This window comes from Echeneis naucrates, chromosome 21 (genome assembly GCF_900963305.1).
Source record: "Echeneis naucrates chromosome 21, fEcheNa1.1, whole genome shotgun sequence".
Lineage (NCBI taxonomy): Eukaryota > Metazoa > Chordata > Actinopteri > Carangiformes > Echeneidae > Echeneis > Echeneis naucrates.
Window position 1 is genome coordinate 12478300 of NC_042531.1, and position 25147 is coordinate 12503446.

Below are 25147 nucleotides of genomic sequence, written 5' to 3' on the forward strand. Positions count from 1 at the left end.
CACACACACTCTCACTCTCTCTCTCTCTCTCACACATACACGCACACACACACTCACTCTCTCTCTCTCACATACACGCACACACACACTCTCACTCTCTCACTCTCTCTCTCTCTCTCTCTCTCTCTCTCATACACGCACACACACACTCTCACTCTTTCTCTCTCTCTCTCTCACACATACACGCACACACACACGCTCACTGTCATCCACATGCACAAGCGCACATTCCCGCAGAGCCAGACGCCTTTGCAAATAGTCCGCCTGCCGCTTCCCAGCGCTACTTTTCATTCCCGGAGCCGCACATGAAGAGTTGGATGGAAGATTAATAGTTATTATTTTAAAATTCTTTCCTTTAAATTTTGGTGCATGTAGTCAACAAAAGTCGCAGCTTTTCTGTGACATCTGAGGTGACAACTTTTTAGAAAGGAGGATCTTCGCAGTCCAACACTCGGATCTAATGAGAGAATAAACCGGTTAATTGCTGATCAAATCACTGAACCGTGCAGTTGGATAGAAATCTGAATTTTTCCGGGTAAAAAAATGAATAATTCTGTGAAATAACTTACTTCACTGGACCTCGAAGGATTTCAAGGTATATTCTTATCAACCGTGACTGTATGCATTAGAATAATCCAGCCGTCTCGGATCTTCTTGCTTCACTTGAGTCATTTACTTTAATTTCAGCTAGAAACTGAAAAGCCTCTTGCAGCTATCTCTCTAAAATTGATGAATAGAAATAGTTTTAAAAGCATTTGTGCGAGATGAAGAGCATGTTACTTTCCTTCCCCCTCTTTTACTCAATCCTTCCTTTGATTAAAATCTTAATCTGTCATTCGGTCAGCCCACCAGGCATGTGAAGATCAGAGGGTGTTTTGTTTGAGTCAGGTGCAGTGTGTCAGTATTGCTCTGTGTGTCTCTCAGGATAGCTGGTGTCACATTTGTAATTTACAGATTACATCTCCCCTTCGATGAACTTTGTACTTTTTGGCTACATAAATAAAAGTGTCTTGACTTTATGGATGTGAAAGAGACTCCCCTCTGGATCTGGGGACATGTCCTTTTGGTGCACTGTTCTCTTCTCATATTTTCTCCATCTCCCCTTTCTCTTTGGCAGGGATAATCTTTGTGTAGCTTTTTTTTCTTGTGGAGAGAAGATGTATCAAAGTGTGTGCATTCCTGCGGCTCTCCTGGTGCTGACGCTGGTGGTGCCCGGGGGACAGTCCTGTCCCAGGACCTGTAACTGCTATCAGGCCAATGAAGTCCACTGCACCTTTCGCTCCCTGCTCACTATACCTCCTGGCCTGCCTGAACACACAAGGCGCATAAACTTGGGGTACACACCACACAAGCACATGTATGCAAGCACATACAGTACAGGCCAAAAGTTTGGACACACCTTCTCATTCAAATGAATAGGAAAGTGTGTCCAAACTTTTGGCCTGTACTGTGCACAAATACAATTCCAAGATAAAGTGCTTTTGCCCTGCAAACATGCTCACCGAGTTTGGAATCCATTGTCAGATTACAGCTAAATTAAGATAAACTAAGCTAAGAGGCTAACAATGAAATCATGATTGTTGATGATGCTGTTTCTATGTTCCCATAGGTTCAACAGCATCAGCAGGATCCAGGAGAGTTCACTGGCGGGGTTAAAGAAGGTGGAACTTCTCATGCTCCACAGCAACGCCATCCATCATCTCCCAGATTCACTATTCAAAGATATGAAGTCACTGCAGGTAAATAAAGTGAATTACATTCTCTGTAGTGGAGTCCTAGAATCTGAATGAAGAGACATTGAACTTCAAACCGGTGGAAGATCAGCATTTTGTAGATTTTTGTTGTTGCCGCTGGAGACGCGATGTGATCCAATAGATTTCTTACTTCTTCTTAAGAGAGCCATCACATATCTGTCTTCTAGGCATTTACCAACGGTCAACATTAAAATGATCTTGCTCTGTCCTTAGCCAAACTGTATTAACGGTGCTGGTTTATAAATTACATGGCCGTTAATGGAGAAAAATAAAGCACCATTTCCCTGGATACTTAATCTGCAAGTCTCAGGAAATGATTCATTTTTACAGGCCACAGATGTGAAAATCAAACCTAGGGCGAGTCTTTACATAGTTACTTTAATCTTTCCCCAGCCTCGGGCAAAGTGGACCATGAAGGGGTCCTGCACTATTTCAGTTCACTAAACTGCAAACTTTCTGTAAGGGTGCTGCTTGGAGTGTGCGGACTCCATCTCTATCATGATCATATATTTTAAGTGTTTGAGAAAACAGCTTTAACACAGTGATTAATGTAGGGATTATCAAGATATATGGCATTTGTCAAATTTCAATGGATGGCTCACTGATAAATGTTCCTAAATCTTGCAATCATTCTGTTAATAACAAATGGACTCACAGAAGAATCTATTTTACATTTGATCTGTGAAACCAATGTGCAAATGAGTATAACAGTTTACCAGACTCTGTTTACAGCAGATTTTTTTTTCTAATTGTTACACTGCAAACATATTATTTATGTGCTCAGTGACAAGAAAACACAATGGACATTTCAGCAGCAACCTAAGGGCAGAGTTGAGTTGCAGTCCACAGGGAAGTGATATTACTCATCAAGAAATTGTTCCCTTCATCTAACAGGCATATGCTGATATATTTGCCATTGTGTGATAATAGGATCCATATTTCCATGTGCTGACATGGCCATGTGCTAGATCTGTCAGCAGTTGGACCACTTCCAGTTAAGTAGCCTCCCTGGAGAATACATTTATCACAAGTCACCTCACAGCAAAATACAATCTTACATCTCACAACTTGCTTTTTTCATGGTGTACCTTCTGAAATTTTTGGTGCATTTTCTGCACATGAATCAAATAGCTGATTGAGCCCCTTGAGCCTTCTGCTGAGGATATGGGGATAAAATTCATATTTGAAAAGCTGAAGACCCTCACTGCTAGAATATCCTTTTTAGTTTCTCATGCCTTAACGTGGGAGACTCACAGCATGAACGCACTGTCTGGTTGCACACCATAGGCTATATTATCAGTTTTTATATCTGGGTTCTTAAGCAGTAGGAAATATTCCCTCATATCTTTTAAATTCACGCTCAATGCATTTTGTCATTTTTGCTTGCATTGCATTTTTTAAGCACAGTGGCCTAGTGGTTAGTCCTGTTGACCCACAATAAGAAAGTCGCGGGTTCAGTTCCCAGCCTGGAGCCTTTCTGTGTGGAGTTTGCATGTTCTCCCTGTGCCTGCGTGGGTTTCCTCCCACCGTCCAAAGACATCATGTGTAGGTTAATTGGTGGTTATTTGTCTCTGCGTGTTGGCCCTGTGATGGACTGGTGACCTGTCTAGGGTGACCCTGCCCTCACCCAGTGTGAGCTGGGATTGGCTCCAGCACCACCATGACCCGGAAACAAATAAGCGGTAGAAGAGGAATGAAAGCATGTGGTGTCCAGTGAAAGACTTTGATTGCAGCATAGACTTGTTTGGTTTTTGGCCTTGATGTCTTCTATATTTCATTTCTTCCACTCACTTCATTTCCTCCACCCTGACAGATACTAAAGCTGAGCTATAACAAGCTGAGAGAAATCCCTTCATCTGTGACCTTCTTTGGCCTGACCTCTCTGCTGCGTCTGTACTTGGATCACAACCACCTCCAACACATCCATCCACGAGCTCTGCTTCAGCTGCCTAGCCTGAGGCTGCTACGTCTGCAAGGGAACAGGCTGCATCAGCTGCACCCTCACACTCTATGCACACTGTCCCTTCTGAATACATATTACTTCTCTACACTCAGGTGAGATTAAACACTTAAAGCACATAATGTAATTATCACCAGTGGGCAAGTTGGAATTCATTTGAAAGTAGTTTTAGTAGTAGTAGTAGTTTTCGAAAATAAGCAGATATATCTCTGCTGGCAAGAGCAGCGAATTAAAGAGTCGGGAGCACAGAACTCACGTTTTTTTTTTCTTTTATGTGAATAGTTCTGTGCAAACCTGACAATCAAGATAATGAAAAGGCACATTTGAGGTGTGCTGAAATAAAGTACTGTTAATGCATTATTGGACTGAATGTGGGAAAAAGGGTGCAGTGGAAAGGTAAACCTTCCAGCACTGGTTATTGGTATTTAAAGCTACACTGATGTTTATCTGTGAAAACCATTTCTCTGATCCACTTCTAGGAAATTGGGACTTTGGTCTGAAAATGAAGGTGATGATGAAAATGGTAAAAATTATGACTGATTTTCTGACCTCTAACCTGTCACCTCTTATTTCCCCTCCCACATCCTTTCCTCGAATTCCTGTGTGACTTTCATTCAACCTTTGCCCCCCCCCCCAATCTGTATCTGTTCTTTTGCTCCCTCTCTCCCTCCTTCAGACACCTGGACCTGTCCAATAACAGTCTAACCACACTGCCCAAAGACATATTGGCGACAGCTCCTCTGCTTGAGACTCTGGTGCTGCAGGCCAATCCATGGAGTTGTGACTGCAGGATGAGCTGGTTTCTCTCTTGGAGTTTGGCTCACCCAGGTGAATGACATGCCTAAATACAGTTTTCTTTCCTTCATCTCATACATGCAGCCATTTCATTTATTCCAGTTTAATTTATCAGCACATCGGCAAAGCGAAAAAGGCAACTTTCAACATGCAGCTTATGTGAGTGAGTGAGCAATAGGAAGGAAATAACAACCAAAGGTGACTTGTAACATGGGGAATGGATTCAGAAACAGGAACCTCTTTTGTTGGTAATTTCACAGTAAAATGGTCAAATAACTAACGTATAAAATGTCCAACCCCGCCAGATCACAAGAAGATGGAACTTTACTTTCACATACATCTGGTTTTGTTATTTTGCTACTTTTGGCTTCTCCCCACCTGCTTTTCATATCACATTTTTATGTTTCATCTCATTTTCTGTATCTACTGTAGTCTGTCTCGTGGCTGTTACTGAGATGTGAAAGAAGGCTGGACTGTGAAATGTGTCTCATTGATATGCCAGACTTAACCTGCCATGACTAACCCACAATGACAGCAGTGAAGTGTGCAGGCAGCTGAAATATAGGCTAAAGACTGCTGTGTTATAACGAAGTGATGCGTGTTTCTGATTTATGGTTCGATAAAGTAACTGTACATAATTAGTGAGAGATATAAAGGTTAATGAATGCTGAGAAAGAGCTGTGATGTCTAATTCATGTCACCATTAATATCTGCTGATAACTGAAATGTGCTCAAGTGTTTGTTTAGTTGCTATGATGTTATCGAGTTGATTTTCCGGAGATGGCAGGTCCTTAATTACGTAATTTTCTTTGTTTGTCTTTTTCAATTAGGTTTAATGAAATGTCCCAGTGGCCTGCAGTGTCCAACCTGCGCCTCACCCAATTCCCTTCAGGGCCAGGGCTTGCTTGATCAGACCGACCTATCCTGCACCTCGCCTGTCATCCTTTACCCAGAAAGAAACATGCCTTTGGAGGCAGAGCTCAGTGAAATCCAACCAAGAGAAACGTTCAGAGAGCCTTTAGGCAGTGCCTCTGTAGGTCTATCAGACCAGCAGGGGAACAGCGTTGATCTGAAATGCAACGTCACTCACTCTGACTCACAGGATATAACTCTGGTTCCAGATCTCTCTCTTTCATCTGCTTCTCCCATCCCGCTGGCTCTTTCTCTGTCGTTGGAGTGCCCTGTGGGGAGAGAGAGCTATGAGAAACTTTGGAGGATCCTGGCATACTACAGTGAGACTGCAGTTCGCCTTGAGAGGGAAATCATGCTGAGTAAAGCCCCGGCGTTGGCCTACCGCTACAGGCAGACAGCAGAAACAGAAGGATACTACCACACTGGAGTCAAAGCTTCCATTAAAGTCAGACCGCAGTGGCTGCTACAACCAGCTATTAGCATCCAGCTGAACAGAGAGCAATCTAATGCAGACAAAGTTTACCTCATATACTCAACAAGAGTTTCTGCTCATCCTGGCTCAACATCTCATCCCTCATCATCATCCTCTGCTTCCCAGCCTTGGGTTCTGATTTCTACTAGTCCGTCCTCCAAAGCGATGGTAGCAGTGTCAGGCAATGAGGTGTTACTCTCCTGCCCTCTTCTAAGTTCTGGTAACCCCAAAGTACAGTGGATTCTCCCCGATGGAGCCAGGCTCATCTCTCCTGCAAGCAGCACAGATGATATGGTCCAAGCTACAGCCTCTGGTTTACGCCTACGAAAAGTACAGCTCTCAAATGCTGGGCTTTACTACTGTGTAGCTCAGGCTGGTAAGGATGTAGATGTCCTCCCCATGCGTCTGGCAGTAGAGGAGTCCTCTCTCCCTCCTTCAGGAGAGGATATGGGACCTCCTGTCACTGGAATAATTCGGAAAGCCATCAGTCTTTCCTGCAAGGCTTCTGGTTCACCAGAACCCCATATTGGTTGGGTGTTGCCTGATGGAAATATAATACGGCCAGGATTAACCGTATCAGGTGGACTCACTTTACAGTCAAATGGGAGCCTATCTCTCTTGAACCCTTCTCAGAGGGATGCTGGTCATTACCGCTGCGTTGCGGTCAACCATTATGGTAGTGACTCGATGTCCATGCAATTGGAATTAAAACCCCAACATCCCCCTCCAATTAGGACTTCATTTCCCAGAGGACCGCAGTCAGCTGCTGGACGGTCGACCAAGATTCGAGCCCCTTTATTAGGTCAGATGGAAGAAGGATCAGGGGATGAAGAGGAAGAAGAAGAGAGAACCATTGTTGGTAATAGGAGGCGTCCAGGACCTCAGCAATCTCCTCTTAACAGACGCTATCCTATTGGAAAACCCCGAAGACGGGGGCCTATAAGAGAAGGCCCCCTGAGAAGAAGAGGGCCTGTGACCTCAAGTGACCCGAGGAGAAACCGCTTTGAAAATAGACACAGAGTGACCACAAACAAACAAAGAATAGATCCTGAGAAATGGGCTCACCTTCTGGCTAAGATACGTCAAAAGACTGCTCACACCAATAACAGCCAGCCCATCACAGCAGGAAATCCCACAGCTGAACCAGCAGGGAGAAGCAAAGACAGAGACACAGCAAGAGATGGGAGAGTGGATGATACAGAGAGGGGTGAAGCTGACGGAGCAGACGTGGAAGCAGAAACTGAAGGGTCATCTGTTGATGACGCTGTCTTACAAGAAGAAGGCCTACATCCCATCCATCCTGTTGTGTCTGAAACGCACACCAAAACAGAGGCAGAGCCAGAGAATGGGAGTGAAAGGTTAACAGAAACACAGACAAACACTGACAGCCAGACACATTTACAGACTGAGGACCCGGATCCACAGACAGAGACCGTGACACAGAAAGGCCCAGCTACGTCAGGGCCTATCTCTGGATTGAATGAAATTGTCCCAGAATCAGCTGAAGGAATTGGCCAAGAAGCCAACCAAAAACCAGCCAGAGCCAGGCCTCAAAACCCACGGCAAGGACCCTTACCCAATGTGGTTCCAAACTCTCGACCTCGTAGGCCTTGGAACTCTCGCAGGAGGATCGGACAGCAAAGACGAATCATCAATATGGCCAGGGTGCAGCCTTTGATCCCGTCCCGACCTCTCCCTGACCCTACAAAACACAGGGCTCAAACCACAGCACCTGACAGTACTACAGCTAAAAGTAATAATGTGTTGGTGTCAACAACCATGCCTCTGTCTACTTGGCTGATAAGGAGTGACCATCTTGAAACTGCTCCAAATAGAGCGGAACAGACTCCTCTGTCTCTTGGTATCTCCGACTCAGAGTCTGCCTCCCCTTCTGTCACCTCATTCACTTCATTATCTCCCTCTCACACAAAGACACATAAAGGCACCATGACTCACTCAGCTGTCTTCCCCGACACTGCTCTCTCCGACACAGTGACACCAACACCCACACACTCTAATGCTGTGATCTCACAGACAAGTGTGCTTGACACACACACCGGGACGCCGACACATGGCATACAGATTCTGACAGAAACGTACCCGGCCTTAGACACACATGTTGATGGACTTCCAGGCAAACACAGTGAAGAGCAGGAGAGGAATTTGTTAGACGTACCATCAGAAACTCACTCCACTGCTGTTTCTTCAACAGTCTCTAGTGAAGCTGCAGCTACCATGGTAACCTTCACAACTACACCATCAACCACTTCTCATTTAACGAGTGCTGCTGGAAGCACCACTAAAACTAGTAAGAACACACTTCCCACAAGAACTACTGCTATGGAAACACATCCCATCCTAGATACTACATCTACCTTTATTCCCACATCTAGCACTACCAGAAGTTCCACAATTACTGTTACCTCTACTACTACTACTACTACAGCTACTCCTATTGCCACATCTACTACTCCCACCACCACTATTACTTATACTACTACTACTGCTCCTACTAGTAGTAAAATCCCTTTCAAAGCAATTCCCACGACTTCTAAGCCCTTTCCTGCCACCACTACTACTACAAGTACCAGAACGACCACCTCAGCTAGAACGTCTCCAACCACTACTAGGGCTTCTGTTATTGCATCTATTAGTACACCAGTCACTGCTACCACAAGAATAACAACAACTAGGAGACCGTTACCCAGAGAAAGGTCAAACATTGGCACAGGTGACCCCAGAGGGAGGCCTGTTTCTGGGGCTCCGAACCAGGGTCGATCACCTCCTCAGTGGAAGAACCCCGGAGCAAATTCTATTCCAGATTCACACGGCAGTAGGGTACGATGGTCTCCTGCCCCTTCGCTCCCTGCTGTTCCTGGGGTGAGTTCAGATTGATTCAGTCAACATATTGACATTTTGTGGATGCTAAAGCAAGCATATAGATTACAGCAAGACTATGAGCAAAGGCGGAACCAACTTTTTTTTTTTCCTCCAATTGTGGAATTAATGGCTACTCTGGCTGATGCTAACCAATTTATTTCCAGTCATTCATTGAATTAGTAATTTCCTAAAGTGCACTGTTAAATGCAGTTTGCAGTTCATGTATATACAAATATTCTTTGTTTTTAGCTAAATGGAACTCAAATTTCTTTTCTAAGGCAGTGCTGGCCCAGAAAATAACACCAAATACATACACAGACACACTACGCTCGACTGTTAAAGCCCTTGGGCAAAAGCTTAGCAGAAAATGCAATATATATCTGAAAATAGTCTAATCTGTATATACATGACCTTCTATTAAACCCGAGGGATGTTTATGACAATTCTTCAGTTTCATGGATTTTCCAGAGCTCTACCAGAGTCCGTGCCAAATCAAAAGAGAAGATGAAAAATGCATGTTCCACAATCAGCAACAGCATTTTGTCTCTTTAAAACTCCATCCCAAAGGATTTAATATAATCAATTCTTAATTAATTTCACGAGTGTCTTGGCAACTCCTTGCACCCCAAAAACAGTGGGTCCACCGCTTATGGGCCATAGTACCTCTGGTGATGCTGCTCTGAATTCGTAATATTACACTATGTATCACACTATGAATGTTCAATCAGGGAAAAAATTCTAATAATAATAAGTTTTTGCTTTATAATTTACTTTTTTGTGTCAGTATTTCAAATGTTTAGGCTGGACAATTTATCGCGAAAACATAATGTAAAAGTTATAATTCATCCATTTGTTGGTATTGTTTTGACTGTGAATTTGTTGTCATATATATGGCACTTGACCAAATGATTTGTTTGTTATGTTAATAATGCAGATTTGGCCTTTTTGCTAACAGATAAGTCTGATGTTTTATTTATCCAACATCGCAATGCTTGGGCTCATGTTCACTTTAAAATCCCATGCTGTGTACTTGAAAAATTAAAACTCCACTGAAAACTCAGTTCTGCTGCTTTATTAGATGACAATCTTTGATCTTTCATCTTACAATCAAGGAAGCCTTGGTATGACAATTTTAACAACATATTTTTATTGTTCGAAGTTTAATTTATTTGTTTTTAAATATTTATTATAGGCTGATGTTTTGAGATCCAGGCCCAGAATTGCAGACCCACACATCAGGATAGTGTCATTCCCAGCAGGCAACACTGCCAGGCTGGATTGTGAAGCTCAAGGAGAGCCCAAACCATCCATCACATGGACCAAGGTGGCCACAGGTACACACAATCCAGATATCAAGACACTGTTAAATATATGAATGTATATTTCAGGATTCAGTTTTACCTTCAGTTTATACAAACTGTCCACAAGGTCTATATTGGTTCTGTGACTAATGTCAATAGTTGTAAAAATAAAACTGCACATAATTTTCTCCCTGCAGCAGGCTGAAGGAATATGCCACAGAATTTATTTTATTTTATTTTTTTTCATCCAGCGTACAATTGAACATGTAAATGTAACTTTCAATTATATGCGAAAAATACAGGTTGTGGATTTAAACAAGAATAAAGCAAGGCTGATGTTTGTATCCTGATCTCACAGACTTGACTGTTAAAATCTGTTGTAGTTTGAGAACAGTATGCACTATAACAAAATGACTGAATATGAAAATTTCACACTGATGAAATAAAACATTAACACCCACCATTGCACGCTGGCATGCATACAATAGGCTTTTCATTTGCTTGCCGTGTGGAAAAGAAACATTGAGAGAAAGGAGTGGAAAGTTTTGCACTGCATCACTGGCTTTCTTTCACGTTGTGCCACTCAGCCTGTCTCTGTTCCGCCTTTCTTCAGTGCCTCTTTCTCACTCTCTAAATTGTTTTTCCAATTTGTCCCTATTTTTCCCGCTCTGTTTGCTTTTCTCTCTGACTGTCATGTGCTTTCTCTCTCGCTCAGGTGTGGTGATGTCAATCCACTCCAAGGTCCAGCGTTTTGAGGTCTTGCCAAATGGCACCCTTGTTATCCAGAATATTCAGCTGCAGGACAGGGGTACATACATCTGCAGTGCCCACAGCTTCCTGGGTCGTGACAGGTGAGGCCTCTGATTCCAGTCACAAATATTCATAGTATATACAATTCAATAAAAATTTGTCTTTTTAATAATAAGCATTATCCAAGTTTTATTGGCATTTTTTCCTTTTTAGTATGCAACACTAATTAAATGCTGCTGTCCTTGTTTGTCAGAAGCAAACACAGATACTAACGTTTATTTAATACTTTTAAGCAGCCTACAGACATATGCAAATATGCATTTCTCTTATGACCTAATATTTAAGGGTAAATTAATTATGTTCATTATATTCCTTGTATCCATGTTTCGAGTAGGAGTTCTGTTTGAATTATCTATGCAGACCTTTGGCAGTTTCCTTGTGTGTGTTTTGCTCTTCCATGACAGGTTGCTAACTACTCTGGAAGTGTGGACACGGCCTCCTCGCATGCAGATACCCAGTTACAGAGAAACCACCATTCATCAGGGTGGAGAGCTGCTCTTGCAGTGCCAGGCCGATGGCGTTCCTAACCCTCTGCTATCTTGGGTTCTCCCTGATCGTTCTGCCCTGACGTCCGCTGCCTCCTCATCCAATCGCACCTTTATGGACACAAACGGAACCCTCCATATCTCAGTGACTTTACAGACTGACAGAGGAGTGTATCGCTGTGTGGCCTCCAACTTGGCAGGTGCTGCCAGCGCCTCTGTGCGTGTACATGTGTCCTCACTGCCCCCAGTAATACACCAGGCCAAGGAGGAGCACCTGCTCTTGTCATCAGGAAGGCCTGTTTATGCTCACTGCTCTGCCCGAGGTGCTCCAGCTCCTACTCTGCGCTGGCGAATCCCAGATGGAACTCTGGTTCGTCCATCTCAGTTTCTCCATGGCAACCTCTTTGTCTTGCCCAACGGGACACTGCATATTCGAGGAGTCGGGCCAAAAGACTCAGGGGCGTATGAGTGCACAGCAAGTAATGCCGTTGGAGCTGACAAGAGAACAGTCAGGGTAGAAATTAAGGGAGAAGCAGAAGGGAGAATAAGCGAAGGGGGAACAGTAACAGAAGAGGAAAAACTTTCCCCTCCATTGCACCTTGATAGACCCAAGACCTTGCCACCCCCCCTGGGCTCCTCTCGCTCCTCCTCCTCCTACACTCACCAAACGTCTGACACTAACTCACTGCCTAAAATCAATAAAACAGTCACTTCCTTGCCCTCACACTTTACCAACACCAACAAAACAAAACTTTCCATTCCCTCCCTGCCCTCCTCAGTGCCTACAACTAACACCAAAGTCTTACTTGGAATTGTAAACAACACAAAAGCGACTTCTTCGCCCCCGTCTGACAAAAGAAAAGTCTCAGCTAATTTGCGTCCCTTCCCAGTCTCCCCCTTCAGTAAAGCCCGTATTGTCTCTACATCACCCTCTATCACTGCTGTCCACTATGGGGGGATTTTACAGCTCCATTGTTCTGTAACTGGCAACCCAACGCCCACCATCATCTGGAGGACCCCTATGAGGAAACTGGTGGACATGCACTTCAGGTAAGTGGAATGTGGGTTTGTGTGAGAAAACACCACTTCCAAATTTTGCTGAACATGCAACGATATCTTGTGAGAATTCTGTTGGTAATGTTTGTCATTCTGTGTATCTTTTTGTTGTTTTTTTGTACATTTGAATTAAAGTTTTGACCGTCGCCTGAAGGTGCATCCTAATGGCTCCCTGTCAGTCAAGGGAGTGACAGACAAAGATGCTGGAGACTATCTCTGTATCGCACGCAACAAGGTCGCTGATGATTATCGCCTGCTGAGTGTCTCTGTGGCTAGCAAGCCTGCCAAAATCGAGCCAAAACAACCACTCAATCAGATGGTCTCATTTGGGAAGCCGCTGAAGGTGGGCTGAATAAAATCTCCTGCATCTTTTCTGAGATCAAAATAATTATTCAGTGAACAGATACCAGCAGTGTTTCATACCTCTTGGGCATTTTGGTTGTTCATATCCAGTGTGTGCCTTTGAGATTTCCTTCACTCTCACTTCACAATGTTACACAGATGCGGAAAGCTGCATCAAACAAAACCAAAAAATTTTGGGGGAATTTTTCCACAAACAGCCTGTCGTCCACTCCTCCTTTGTTTATGCTGTTTTCAGGCAGCGTTATGTGTTAGGTGTCCTCTGTCCCGGAGTGGGGTTACTAAAAATCTCCAGAGCCCCAGGCTTTTTCTTTTGTTGTTTTTGATCAAGAAGTGCGTATGAATATTTTTTAACTCAAAAAGAAAAGGAAGACGTGCCAGTTTATAGGATGTTTTGAATTATTAACAGTGGCCTCCAGCAGATCGTACTTCACATATGAATATGTAAGAGCTCAATGAACAATAATGTCAAGCAAAGATCTTGTGGGTTGTTTAGTTGTAACCTGCCGGAATGGACCTAAAAGCATGATGTGAGTATAAAACTTTCAACATGCAGCGGAGCGTGTATTACCCATTACAATCAGAAGAAGTTATTTTCAAAAAAAGGTGAGCTTTGACTCTCTTTCCTGCAGGTGGATTGCCAGGCCTCAGGAATGCCTGACCCGGCTGTTCATTGGAGTCTACCGGATGGAACCATGGTGAACAGTGTGTTGCAGGGGGAGGACAGGGGAGGCCGGGCACGGAGGTTAACTGTGTTTGACAATGGCACATTACTGGTTCCGGCTGTGGGTATGGGGGAGGAGGGGGAGTACACATGTTATGCCGAAAATCAAGGAGGTCAAGACACCATGAAGGTAATAAAACATTTCTGCCTGGTGATTTATTTTCATGTTTTTAGGACTTCAGCAAAAAAAAAAAAAAAAAGCCTTATAGAAATGCATCAATTGACTTATTCTTCAATTTCTTCAATTCATTGTTATTAGGTCTGCTTGTTAGTCTTCAAAGACTACCCTTTCAACATGAAACTTAAAATGAAGCACTGAATTAAAATGCTAATTAGTTTTGTTATTTATTCACTCCATTAAGGTCAAAGTGAAAGTCATGACATCTCCACCATCGTTCATGGATGACAGAAACTACCACATCATCAAAGTACGTCAGGGGGCCACTGCTGCAATTCACTGTCGGGCAACAGGAGAGCCTGCCCCTACAGTGACTTGGTTTTCACCGGCCAACCGTGTCATCCCACGAAGTTCAGGCTCCGGTCATTATTCTGAGAGGGTAGTGGTGATTTCGAATGGGATCTTGGAGGTGCGTCAGGCCCAAAGGTTTGACACAGGAAACTACACATGCCGAGCAAGCAACTCAGCTGGTGGGAGGAGCATGGTGGTAGGCCTGGAGGTGGAGCCTCCTAACCATGGAATGAGTGGACCAGTGAGAGGAAGAGGTACTATCAGTGGGCCCAGTAGGACAAGATCAGGGGACAATTTTAATAATGCAGGAGTCCTCCAGTATGGATTTAACCATGCAGCTTCAAGCAATAACAGCAGCATTAATGGCTACAATAATAATAACAGTCAGAGCACAGAAAATGGTGCAAGTGTAGAAAAGGTTCCCGCAACTGGTAATAATGAAGTAGTCTCAGCAACAGTTAGTACCAGTAAAGATAATGGCGGGATAAGTGGTGTTTCTAGAAATGTTGGCATTAGCAGCAGTTTGTCTAATAGTGGAACTGGCCGAGGACATTGGTTCACTCATAGTGGCAATGCAGCTGTGACCAGTAATAACAGAAGGAATGGTGTTAGCATAGCAGCTAGTGATACAGCTGTTAAAAACTCTACTACAGTTGTGGGTGTGGTGACAACAGTGAAGCAGCGAGCACTTAAAGGCCAAACGGTTCTTCTGCCGTGCCCCTCCCAGGGATCTCCTCCCCCTCGTCTGTCCTGGCTTCTGCCTGGTAATGGAGTGTTGCCAGCTCCTTACTATGGCAGTCGGCTCACAGTGCACCGAAATGGCTCGTTGGAGCTGCGGAGCCTGCGGGAAAGTGATGCTGGGACCTTGGTTTGCGTGGTGAGAGGTGAAAGAGGAGAGGTGAGGATACAGGTGACCCTAGAGGTCTCTGAGGCACAGCACCAAGCCAGGTACCCACACAGAGGAGCAGCGGTGGAAAAAACTGTGCAGAAAAATGCTGTCTTAATTGAAACACCTCAATCAGGAGCCTCAACAGAATCCTTTAGCTCTGTGTTACATGAGCAACAGCTTCATCCAAGAATCCCAGTGGCACAAAAACCTCTGCAGAAGGGCCTGAGTTTGCCTGTTCCACCTCAGCCAGCCGGCCCTCCTCCTCACTCATCAGGCCCTGTGAGAGAGCCGGCAGTGAGCACCAGAACAGCTTCTTTGGTGAGCATCATTAGCGGAGAGACCCTTCGCCTGTCTTGCCCGGCTCCGCAAACCCCAGAATATGCCCGAGGCTCTCTCTCGTGGACAGTGCCCAGTGGTAAGGTGCTGTCTCGTGGTGAGAGCGGCGACTCGGGATACGTAGTCCAAGAGGATGGAACATTAACAGTGCAACAGGCCTCTGTTTTTGATCGGGGCACTTATACCTGCAGATCCACCAGCCAAGACTCCTCTGCCATTTCAGTCATCACCGTTCCTGTCATCGTCATCGCCTACCCCCCACGTATCATGACAGGTCCCTCCCCTGTGACCTATACACGGCCAGGGGTTGCTGTGCAGCTGCCTTGCCAGACCACAGCAACACCGCGGGCAACAGTGACCTGGGAAACGCCAGACCTGATGCAGCTGAGGGTGATGGGTCAGGCTCGTATCTATGGCAACCGCTACCTTAGTCCACAGGGGTCCTTGGTGATACAGAACCCGACAAGTAGGGACACAGGATTTTACAGATGCACTGCCAAAAACGTAATAGGAGTGGACACCAAGGCGACCTATCTTCATGTTATATAATGAGGTGAGGCAGAGGAAAGGCACACACACACACACACACACACACAAACACACACACACACACACACGCAGTAGAAAAGAACGGCCAGTCTTTTATACTGCTGAATGAACTCCTCTGCTGTCCTTCATGCCCAAAGGAACTGCAAGACTTTGTGCAGGAGATACTGTTGAATACCAGAGAAGACACTACTAATATACAGTTAATGACTTATGTTTGTGTTTATAATGTATTACTTTCTCATACTCCATTGTTTTCATGTCAGGGGTTTTCAGAGTTGCGCTTTTGTCACTACACAAACTACATGGACTGTTGGAGGACTGTTTAATGTGTCTGGTGGTGCACACTTAACCTGTGGTACCGTTCTTGTCGATCAGTATTAGGCGTTATATGAATTAAAGAACAAAGCACAAATTTACTCATCGCGAAAAATCTAAATGTCCACTTTAAATGGGGAATAAATAAATTAGTGGACAAACAGCTAATTCATTTTCCACATCGGTTTTATTTTTATGCCTTTTGTCAAAATGTAGGACTGCGCAATGTGGGCAAACGACGCGACCGTTTCTTTGTATAAACTACCTGCGTTTTCATCACGTTCATCACCTTCATCACGTTAAAATGTTGCATTAAAATCCTGCAGCTTTCAAGGTTTATTAACCTGTGAATGACATGATTGTTCTTGTTACACCACTAATAATACAAAGCGGTAAAACAATACCAGTGTTTCACTTGGCTTTATTACTTTGCATATGCCCACTGACATTGAATAATAGTGTAAAGTACAATGTACAATGCAGGATGTCAGGAAGTTACTGAATAATAAGACACCACAAAGACAAGACACACAGAAAGGCAGTTTGTCTTCGCAATATCACGACTGTCTTCTTTAACCATGATGTGTATTTATACGCTTCTTGTTCCAATGCTGCAGGTTGGAATTTCATTCACATAAATTCACTTAGATGAATATTTCAGCCATATTAACAATTTAAGTATTTTTGCAATTTATTTAATTTATAAACTTAAATTTATAAACAGCTGACTTTTGTTGTCTTTGTATGTAGCAAACATGAAGTTAAATTGGCCACCTCATTTTGATTGGACAGTCATTCAAATCAGTGAATGATGACATTATGATCCATCGACTGTCTCTCAGACTCTGATTGAATAGGATATGGTCTTGTCAACACATCAGAGAATTATTTTAAGAGTGATCTTCATGATTATCTTATACAGACTATAAAAATGTGTGTGTGTTTCTAGAGCCTGGCCTGAGTTTGTTCATAAAGCAAGTAGCTCACAGCTCATCATTATGTCTCCTTCATATTTTCTTCAATGTTTAATTTTTTATCCTTAAATTATTTGTCTTTTAAAGGCATTTTTGACATGAACACGGTTAAATAAGATTATGTAAGCTTTATGTCTCACTAGCCCTGATGATTTCCTACCATATTTTAGCAGCTTCATTTTATAAATAAAACTGGAAAACAACTGAGTGTTTGCTCTGTGAAATGCCAACAGCTGAAGAACAGTTTTCTTTGTTACAGATCTTAGATGTGTATTTGCGAATGAGTGAGTGTTAGAAACAATGTCTAGCCTGAGTGAGGAAGGAAACCTTTCCTTGAGTATACTGTGAGAGCAGAAACTCTTTATCCCCGGCTCAGCTGTCAAACCAGGAAATGGGTCTTAACTGTAGATGAGACATGTCGATAACATCATAGATTCTCTCCCTGGGAAATAAAACAGCAAAGCACCACATTGCACCACCCTGTGCTCACACCTGCCAGGGAATATTTATTCTGTCTAATCCACTAAATAGCACTTTTTAAAAAAAAATTATACACCATACATAACAGCACATCATTAGCCATTGGTCTGAGAAAAAATAAATTCAGCTACAGGAAATTAAAGTGTGCACAGGTCAATAACAGCGAAACACCCACAGCGCCGAAGCACAGGTTCTCCTGGGAAAAATGCTGCAAAGAGGGATTGTCACTGATTGTCTTTTGTTTTTCGAGCTGTCATCAGAGCCATCACACTGTGAATACTATAAATCATAACTTTTAGACAGTTTTGACTTTTCCCTGCCGGGAACCACTTCTGGATTTCTGTTTTACACGACATGGTGGGGCAACAGTGCCAATCAATGACTCAAAACAGATGACATTTTGTGTCAACATGTTTTACTTTGTTTAGGCATTCTGAGGTGTGAACACACTGTACTGCACCACCACAACGCACAAAAATGAGCACAGAATGCAACTAGGACACAGTCCAGGACTATACTCTCAGCCCTCGCGGCTAGTAACAGTCACTTGGCTAATTTAGCGCTCTTCCATGGTTCAGTAGTTGTCCCAGGGCTAAATTTGATTATCTTATTGTTCGTGACACAAAGTTGTTAAGTTGTGCTTAGCTCTGACCTGAAATCAGTCCCAGGAAGAGTTGGTACAGCCTGTGAAATGCTACAAATTCTGGACCAAATGCAATGTGATCAAACTCATTAGTCCCAATGAGCACGGTCAGTCTGAACTTGTTGGTGTCATTAGATAGAGCTTGAGGGAAAATGATGGCTGGTTCATTAATGAAATGTTGCAAACAAACAAAAGATTGCATCTTTGCAGAGCTGAGGCTTTTTGATGGGAAGTTTTTCGCAGATTAAAACACAGTACTTATTAAAATCACTGTGGTGCACCACCCAGTAATTTAGGCAGTTTTGGTTGCGTATCCATAGGGAAATATAGTGCAGAGGAGCAACATTAGGATTCTGTTTTGTGCTCGAGTTTTGATGAGGCCAGTTGTTTTCTGAGGAGGATTTTTATGTTTTGAATTACCTCCTTTATGGTTCTGGATCAATTCCCTCCATTGTGGCACACAGATTTTATGGATCCGTGTTTGTGATCCATTTCAGCAGATGAATTATTGTGAATCTTTTTCTTTTTTCTGCATGCACAAACTCATAAGTATGTCACTAAATACGTACTACATAATTATTTTGCATCTAATTCAATAAAAATTCTTTATCACCAGGAGTTTACAAGATGGGTAAAATGCTGTTGTTGGGACTAGACTGGCTGCAAAAACGTAGCAATAATTTAACCACTGAGCAGCACGGCGGCATAGTGTTCAGCGTTATTGCCCCACAACAAGGAGGTCACAGGTTTGGTACTCAGGCCTGGGGCCTTTCTGTGAGGAGTTTGCATGTTTTCTGTGTGGGTTTCCTCCGGGTACTCCTGTTTCCTTCCACCATTCAAAGACATCATGTTTGGGTTAACTGGTGACTCTAAACTGTCCGTAGGTCTCAGTCTGAGTGTGAGAATATTAGGTTGTTAGTCTCTGTCTGTCTCTGTGTGTTGGCCCTGTGATGGACTGGCGACCTGTCCAGGGTGACCCCGCCCTCACCCAGTGTGAGCTGGGTTTAAGCAGTAGAAGATGAATGGGACAGGGAGTGATCAACCACAAAGTTAGTGTTGCTAAAACGGTGTCCTTATGGAAATCTGAGTTTGTAAATCAGCTTCAATTAAGTTCAATAACCACAAATTATCAGCACTTATAATGCCTGCTTAAATTCACCAGCCTCATCATTATACCATCATTTATATCTTAACACATTTGCATAGTTGTGTTGTCAAAGATTAGCCTTGCCAAGTAAATGACGTGACATGTTACCGTGCACCCAGCTTTCATGTTTCTATTGCTGTCGAAAGAAAGACGCCAGCTAGTCATCTGTTACACTGTGCCCTGATTTCTGTGTTTAAATAGAAAACAGACAGCACAACTTCTTTCAAAGACCTGTTTTCTGGCCAGTAAAATAAAAACCTTAATTATACTTTGGAGCAAAACAACATAAACTCAGGTGGAGGATTTTTTTTCGGAACTGTACTCTGTCACTTATTATCTGTAATAACTGTAATCAGTAACGTAATGGTTATATTACTCAAGTTCTGGGATGTAATTTATACCATGGAAAAATTCCACCCCCCACAGAGAGCCCTCAGACAACTTCATTACTTTAATGTTGCTTTAGAGCAACAACACACGTTAGACTGAAAAAATACATTTGTATGCCTCATTAGTTTCACTCATCATGAATGGGTTTTTCCAATGAAATTTCTCTACTCCCAAAAAAATATTAATGATATGAAAATATGAAAAGGGTTGGAAGTCTTTCATTTCACAGTCACAATGATTATATAACTGGAAATAATTGGAAAATCATTCCTGCATGAAAGAGAGCTTCAGAAAAGCATTGATTAGTATGACATCTTTGCCCTCTGGTTTGTTTTTTTTTTTTTGGTTTTTTTACATCCCATCAACTTTATTATATTATAATGTCATATTATCATATCAATGTGATTTTTACAGGGCAGATTAAACTCTAAAAACACCCACTATCTGTAGTTTTTATTCAATCTCCAAGAAACTGGAATCCATTTCTAGTTCAAATGTACCCTCAGCATCCCATATGGCTTTGGCCTTATGGTCATGAACCTTTCGTTAAAGATCAACCTGTGCGGTAATAAGCCAATGGAAAGAGCAGAAATTAAGAAGGGATGTGTGGGAGGAGACATACTGGAGCAATTAGGATCTCAACTTCAGTGCCATAAAAGAGACTTCAGTCAGCTGTTGTCATATAGATTTCATAGACATGATTCAATGAGAGCACAGATGGTAACTTCAAGTATGAGGTTTAGGGTAACATCCATCCTGCACCTTCAACATGAACCAGATGTGCATGCACACGTTCACAGACCAATAAACACGTTCACCAGCCCGAGCCCCAGTGATATACAAAGAATTTGACACACACACACACACGCCATCATTTCTGTACGGCTGTATAGATCTTAAAGCATTTTACCGACATTTCACCATTTGCAGTTTAAAACGATGACGGAAAAAAGACTAACACAAAGCTTCTCTTTCAGCGGCACACACTCACAACACATACTTCATGCAGTGATATCACCTCCCACAACAGGCTGTGTTTACATTAGCACTTAAACCCATTACATGCTCAGGATTGAAAAATACTTCACTTGGGCCTATGGCTTCAGTAGAAACATGGGCTTTTGTTGGGTGAAAATAAAATTATGAGAGAGTCCAGCCCAAAAGCTGAGAATGATTATGGGCTCTGTCATCATTACATATTTGATGTATTCTAACACTTTCTGGAATAATTTCTGTATTTGGGTGGAGAAAATCTTTTATATTGGAGCATAAAATAATCAAAGATTTCCTGATAGTGACAGTTGAATGTTTTGGCAGGCTCACATTATTTACATCCCCAAAATCTGCAGTTTCTCAATAGCACTGGCTTTTCTGCCATTATAAAATGTGGAAATGGTGGTAAACTGACATGTTGGGAATTTGGGGATCTGGATCCAACAGAGAAATAATTCATCTTTCTCAGCCCATAAATATTCCACAACAGCTCGGTGACAACTGATGCCACTTATTCTCTGTGTTTCTCAGTTCAATCCAATTTAATGCACACAAAGGCAAACAATGTTTGAATGCATTTTAGCCACACAGTGAGGAATGGTAAATATTTGATATGCTTGCCTTTGCATTTTATGTGTGCTGTCTCAATTCCGCTGTGATAAATCTGGGACGTTGCATCTGGATTGATGCAAAATTCCAGTTTAGTCACTTGATATGTTTGAATTTCCTCTGACCCTGAAGTGTAATGGGTCAACATTTTCTCTCAAGAAAGAAATGGTCAATGTTAGTATTTGAGATCAAGCAAGAAGAGATATAATCCAGGCAAAACCAGAATTAAGATCAGGTCAGCATGGATGAGTTCAACACAGTTCATGTCAGCATTAATTTAAGTTCAGCACAGAGTCAGTGACCTCAGCATTGAATTTTTCACCAAGGGAGTCAAACTGTTACAGTATCCGTCCAAAGCCGGACATTGGGTGTCACTGGGTCACTGCACATCCAACAGATCAGCTGCATGCACACGGTCTGTCAGACTCTCTGACTCTGTCCTTGCGTGTCCATCTTCTGTATGTGTGATAGTGCATGAATGTCTCCGTCTGGTAGGGTGTGTTGGTCAGCTGTTGATGCTGTCATGTCAGGGAGTCTCCTTCCTCGGGAGAAAAGGTTGACTCATGGACTGACTGGCTGGCCTACTTTTCACTGGGACTGGAAAGTGGAACACTGCAGAACACACACGGAAATACACGCACAAAAACACAAAGGCAGGGGCCAAGTTACTTTTCAATTCATGGAAATAAGACATGGAAACATTGGTCAGGTGAAGAGCACCAAAGTCAGTTAAATCAAAGATGACAGGTGAATATTCTCTCCTGAGAGTTTGACAGCTGCTTTGCAGAAAGCCTGTGATATAAAGCTTGCAAGCGGTCCCTGTGGGAGGTCACGCTGTGTTTCAGAAATACAGCTACAGAAGAACTTTTCAGCTCAGGCTGCAGTTTTGATCAAGACATCCAGAAGTAGCTACAGTTTATACTAACTCAGTCATTTCACATGAAGTGCTTTGCTTTGTTTATTTCCACAAAGCCAGTGGATAAAAAACGAACCTGACAAAAGGTTCACAGAGCAGACAGAAACGTTCAAAATATATTTTATTCAAAGGAAACAAGACTTCCCTTTTCTGTTTTTGAAGTGTGTGCCCACACTTCCACTTACAGTATCTTTTAATGAGTTTTCCAGTTTGAGCAAGAACTAAAATATATGATTTTAGCTTTACAAGTAATGAAAGCTGCTTGAAAGAATTGTTGAATATTGTTGAATTTTGAACAATTTTCACTGGCAAAATCACCATAATAGACTCAGACAACATACAGTTACATCCATCCATCCATCTTCATCCGCTTATCTGGGGTCGGGTCGCAGGGGTAGCAACTTCAGCAAAGAGCTGAAGCAGCTGAACAGACTTCCCTTTCCCTGGCCACATCAAGCAGCTCTGACTGGGAGATCCCGAGGCGTTCCCAGGCCAGAGGGGAGATATAATCTCTCCACCTGGTCCTCAGTCTGCCCCGGGGCCTCCTCCCAGCTGCGCGCTACCGTTACATGTAGAAATGAAAAGACCTAAATTCGAGATCAATCACTATCAAGAACAACAACAACAACAACAAAACCCAACAACACAAAACATGCATAATTTAAACAAAATTTTGCTCAACAAAGTGCAAATAATGAGACTTTCAAGGTGAGATTTGGGAAATCCCAGACCTATGAAAGACCTCAGCAAAGTTTCTTGGCAATAAACGTAATTGAATGAGGTAGACAGGAAGTCTTGGATTTATGGAGGGAAGGGTGCCTGGGAATATTGCAGAGCGGAGTGTTTCTGTCGTCGTTCTAACCCAGTGATTTAGAAAAGAAACTGTTAAACTTTCACCAGATCAAATAAATTAATTGTCAAACTGGGATCTGAGCCCATTTAAACAAACAAATGTTCTTATTTTGCGGCAGAGCTCTCAGAAATAAGCCTGCAACACACTTTTATGGTGGTTCATAGCTGACGAGGGGCTGATTTAAGAAAGCCAAGTGTCATATTTTGAAAATCTGTCTAACTTTCTTAGTTGCAAAACCATTCTCCAACTAACGCACAATACACACCCACACACGCTTTCTCACATGGATAACATTTCAGGTTTAGTGTATTGTGTTTTTCTATATGTTCCCTGTAATTATACATACACATTTTTGAATTCACAGTGTACCTAACCCTAACCCTCACCTTGCAGCATAAATTAGTGACGCACAACTATCCCCATATGCAGACACACTCAGAGACACTTGTCAGGTGATAGACGTAATGAGAATATTTCTATCCCGTAGCAGGTGAGCTGGACTTGGGTGATGTGGGATGAGAAAGATTGGCACAGGATAACAGGACTGGTAAAGAGAAAATGAAGGAATGCATAAGGAAAGAGGCAAGAATGAGTTAAATAAACAAGGTAATAAACATCCAGATGTGCATTTGCTATAAGCGAAACAACCACAGCTGATCTATGAGGCTCCAAAGAGGGTGGTCTGATTAGGTGAGTGAATTAAAGGGTGGTGGATATGGACAGATGGTTGTATGAATAGAGGAATGGATGCATCTTGTAAAGAGAGGCTACAGGTAACTCTGGGACAAAGAAGCAGGCAGGAAAGGTAGATTTAGAAAAATATACAACTGTCTGATCAATTTTATTGATGTTTGAATGAATAAAAAGAAAATGTAGGGAGGGAAATGCAGAGAGATGAGTTAGAACACTGACTTTAAATGGCAAACTACCAGCACTGATTTAAACGAGAGATTTTGCTCATGAATGATACAACAAAGCTAAACAGTAGTCAAACAGCACTTGTCTGAGCATGCACGATCCTCTGGAAATCAAAGCACCATCTTTCATTTAAACACGGCAAAAGGAAGAAGGATGTACACTACAAAATTTAAAAACGACAAAAAATCTGACTCGGAGACAAATGAAAAGCACAGGGGGGGAAGGACAAACAGAAAATATAGTGCTGAGAACAGAAGCTGGGTGAGGACAAAGCGAAAGGGTAGAGAGAGAGGAGCAGGAAGAGATAGAGGGAGGAAGGAGGGGATGGAGAGACATCTGTTTTGTGTCAGACAGGTTAAAGGCTGATAGCATTTCTTTTAGAGAGAATGAATGAGACTGTGTAGAATCGTTGAGGGGACCAAGGGACAATGCAAGGACTCTGGAAAAAAGAGATAGAGGTATCTAATTGGAGGAGACATCATCATAAACTGCAGAATGCCAAGAATGAGTCTCATACTGTGTGTGAGTGTGTTTAAGTGTGGCTATTGTTGTGGCTAATTAAGGATATTTCTGCACCAAATATGCTTCATGTGTGTGTGTGTGTGTGTATGCAAGAGAGAGAGAGAGGGAGATGGAAAGAGTCAAGATAGAACCAGACAGATAAGAGAACGACTGAGAAAAAAAATATCTATGAAAAGAAGAAACCGTAATAAAAGATGAAAGAAGAAGCACAGAGTGGGAGCAATAAAAGAGACCATGACTCAGAGAGCTGGTTACTATCAGGAGGCCATAATAATACACTGTCTCAGGAAGGCAGGGGGCTTGTATCAGAAATTGGGTCTGTGGTTTCACTGTCCCATTTCCCTGCTTACTTTCCCTGTCTCTAGTTTTGTCTTTTTCACTTTCCCCACATAAAAACAAAATACCTCTTAAAAAAACAAAACGGTTCTGTGAACATGGGTAATAATTAGTTTTTCATGTTTACAATTTAGACAATTCATCACAGAGCCATGCCTTTAATATAGACAGGCCGGCATCTTTGTTGTTAAAACACTACGTACTGTTGTTCTATAGTCTCCTCTATACATTTACATCAACTGTACCATTTCCATTATTTAACCAAGACTGTGGTGACACAGCTCTGAAAATTGGGTTTC

At 42.6% G+C, this 25147-nt stretch overlaps 1 protein-coding gene across 1 annotated transcript; it reads left to right on the forward strand.

Annotated features, from left to right (window-relative positions):
* Positions 1–244: 244 nt before the first annotated feature.
* Positions 245–17244, forward strand: LOC115062052 (matrix-remodeling-associated protein 5-like). The gene is made up of 12 exons (XM_029530668.1): positions 245–595; positions 1118–1336; positions 1610–1739; positions 3568–3809; positions 4391–4542; positions 5340–8773; positions 9966–10107; positions 10790–10925; positions 11289–12419; positions 12561–12768; positions 13418–13639; positions 13872–17244. The coding sequence occupies exons 2-12, from the start codon at positions 1158–1160 to the stop codon at positions 15750–15752; spliced, it is 7857 nt and encodes a 2618-aa protein (XP_029386528.1). The 5' UTR covers positions 245–595; positions 1118–1157; the 3' UTR covers positions 15753–17244.
* Positions 17245–25147: the final 7903 nt, after the last annotated feature.

Excerpts from the sequence above, each read along its gene's own strand:
- LOC115062052 (XM_029530668.1), top strand. The coding sequence starts at position 1,158 with ATGTATCAAAGTGTGTGCATTCCTGCGGCTCTCCTGGTGCTGACGCTG. Across the intron at positions 10,926-11,288 it reads AGCTTCCTGGGTCGTGACAG|GTTGCTAACTACTCTGGAAG; the intron begins GTGAGGCCTCTG and ends CTTCCATGACAG. Across the intron at positions 13,640-13,871 it reads GAGGTCAAGACACCATGAAG|GTCAAAGTGAAAGTCATGAC; the intron begins GTAATAAAACAT and ends CACTCCATTAAG.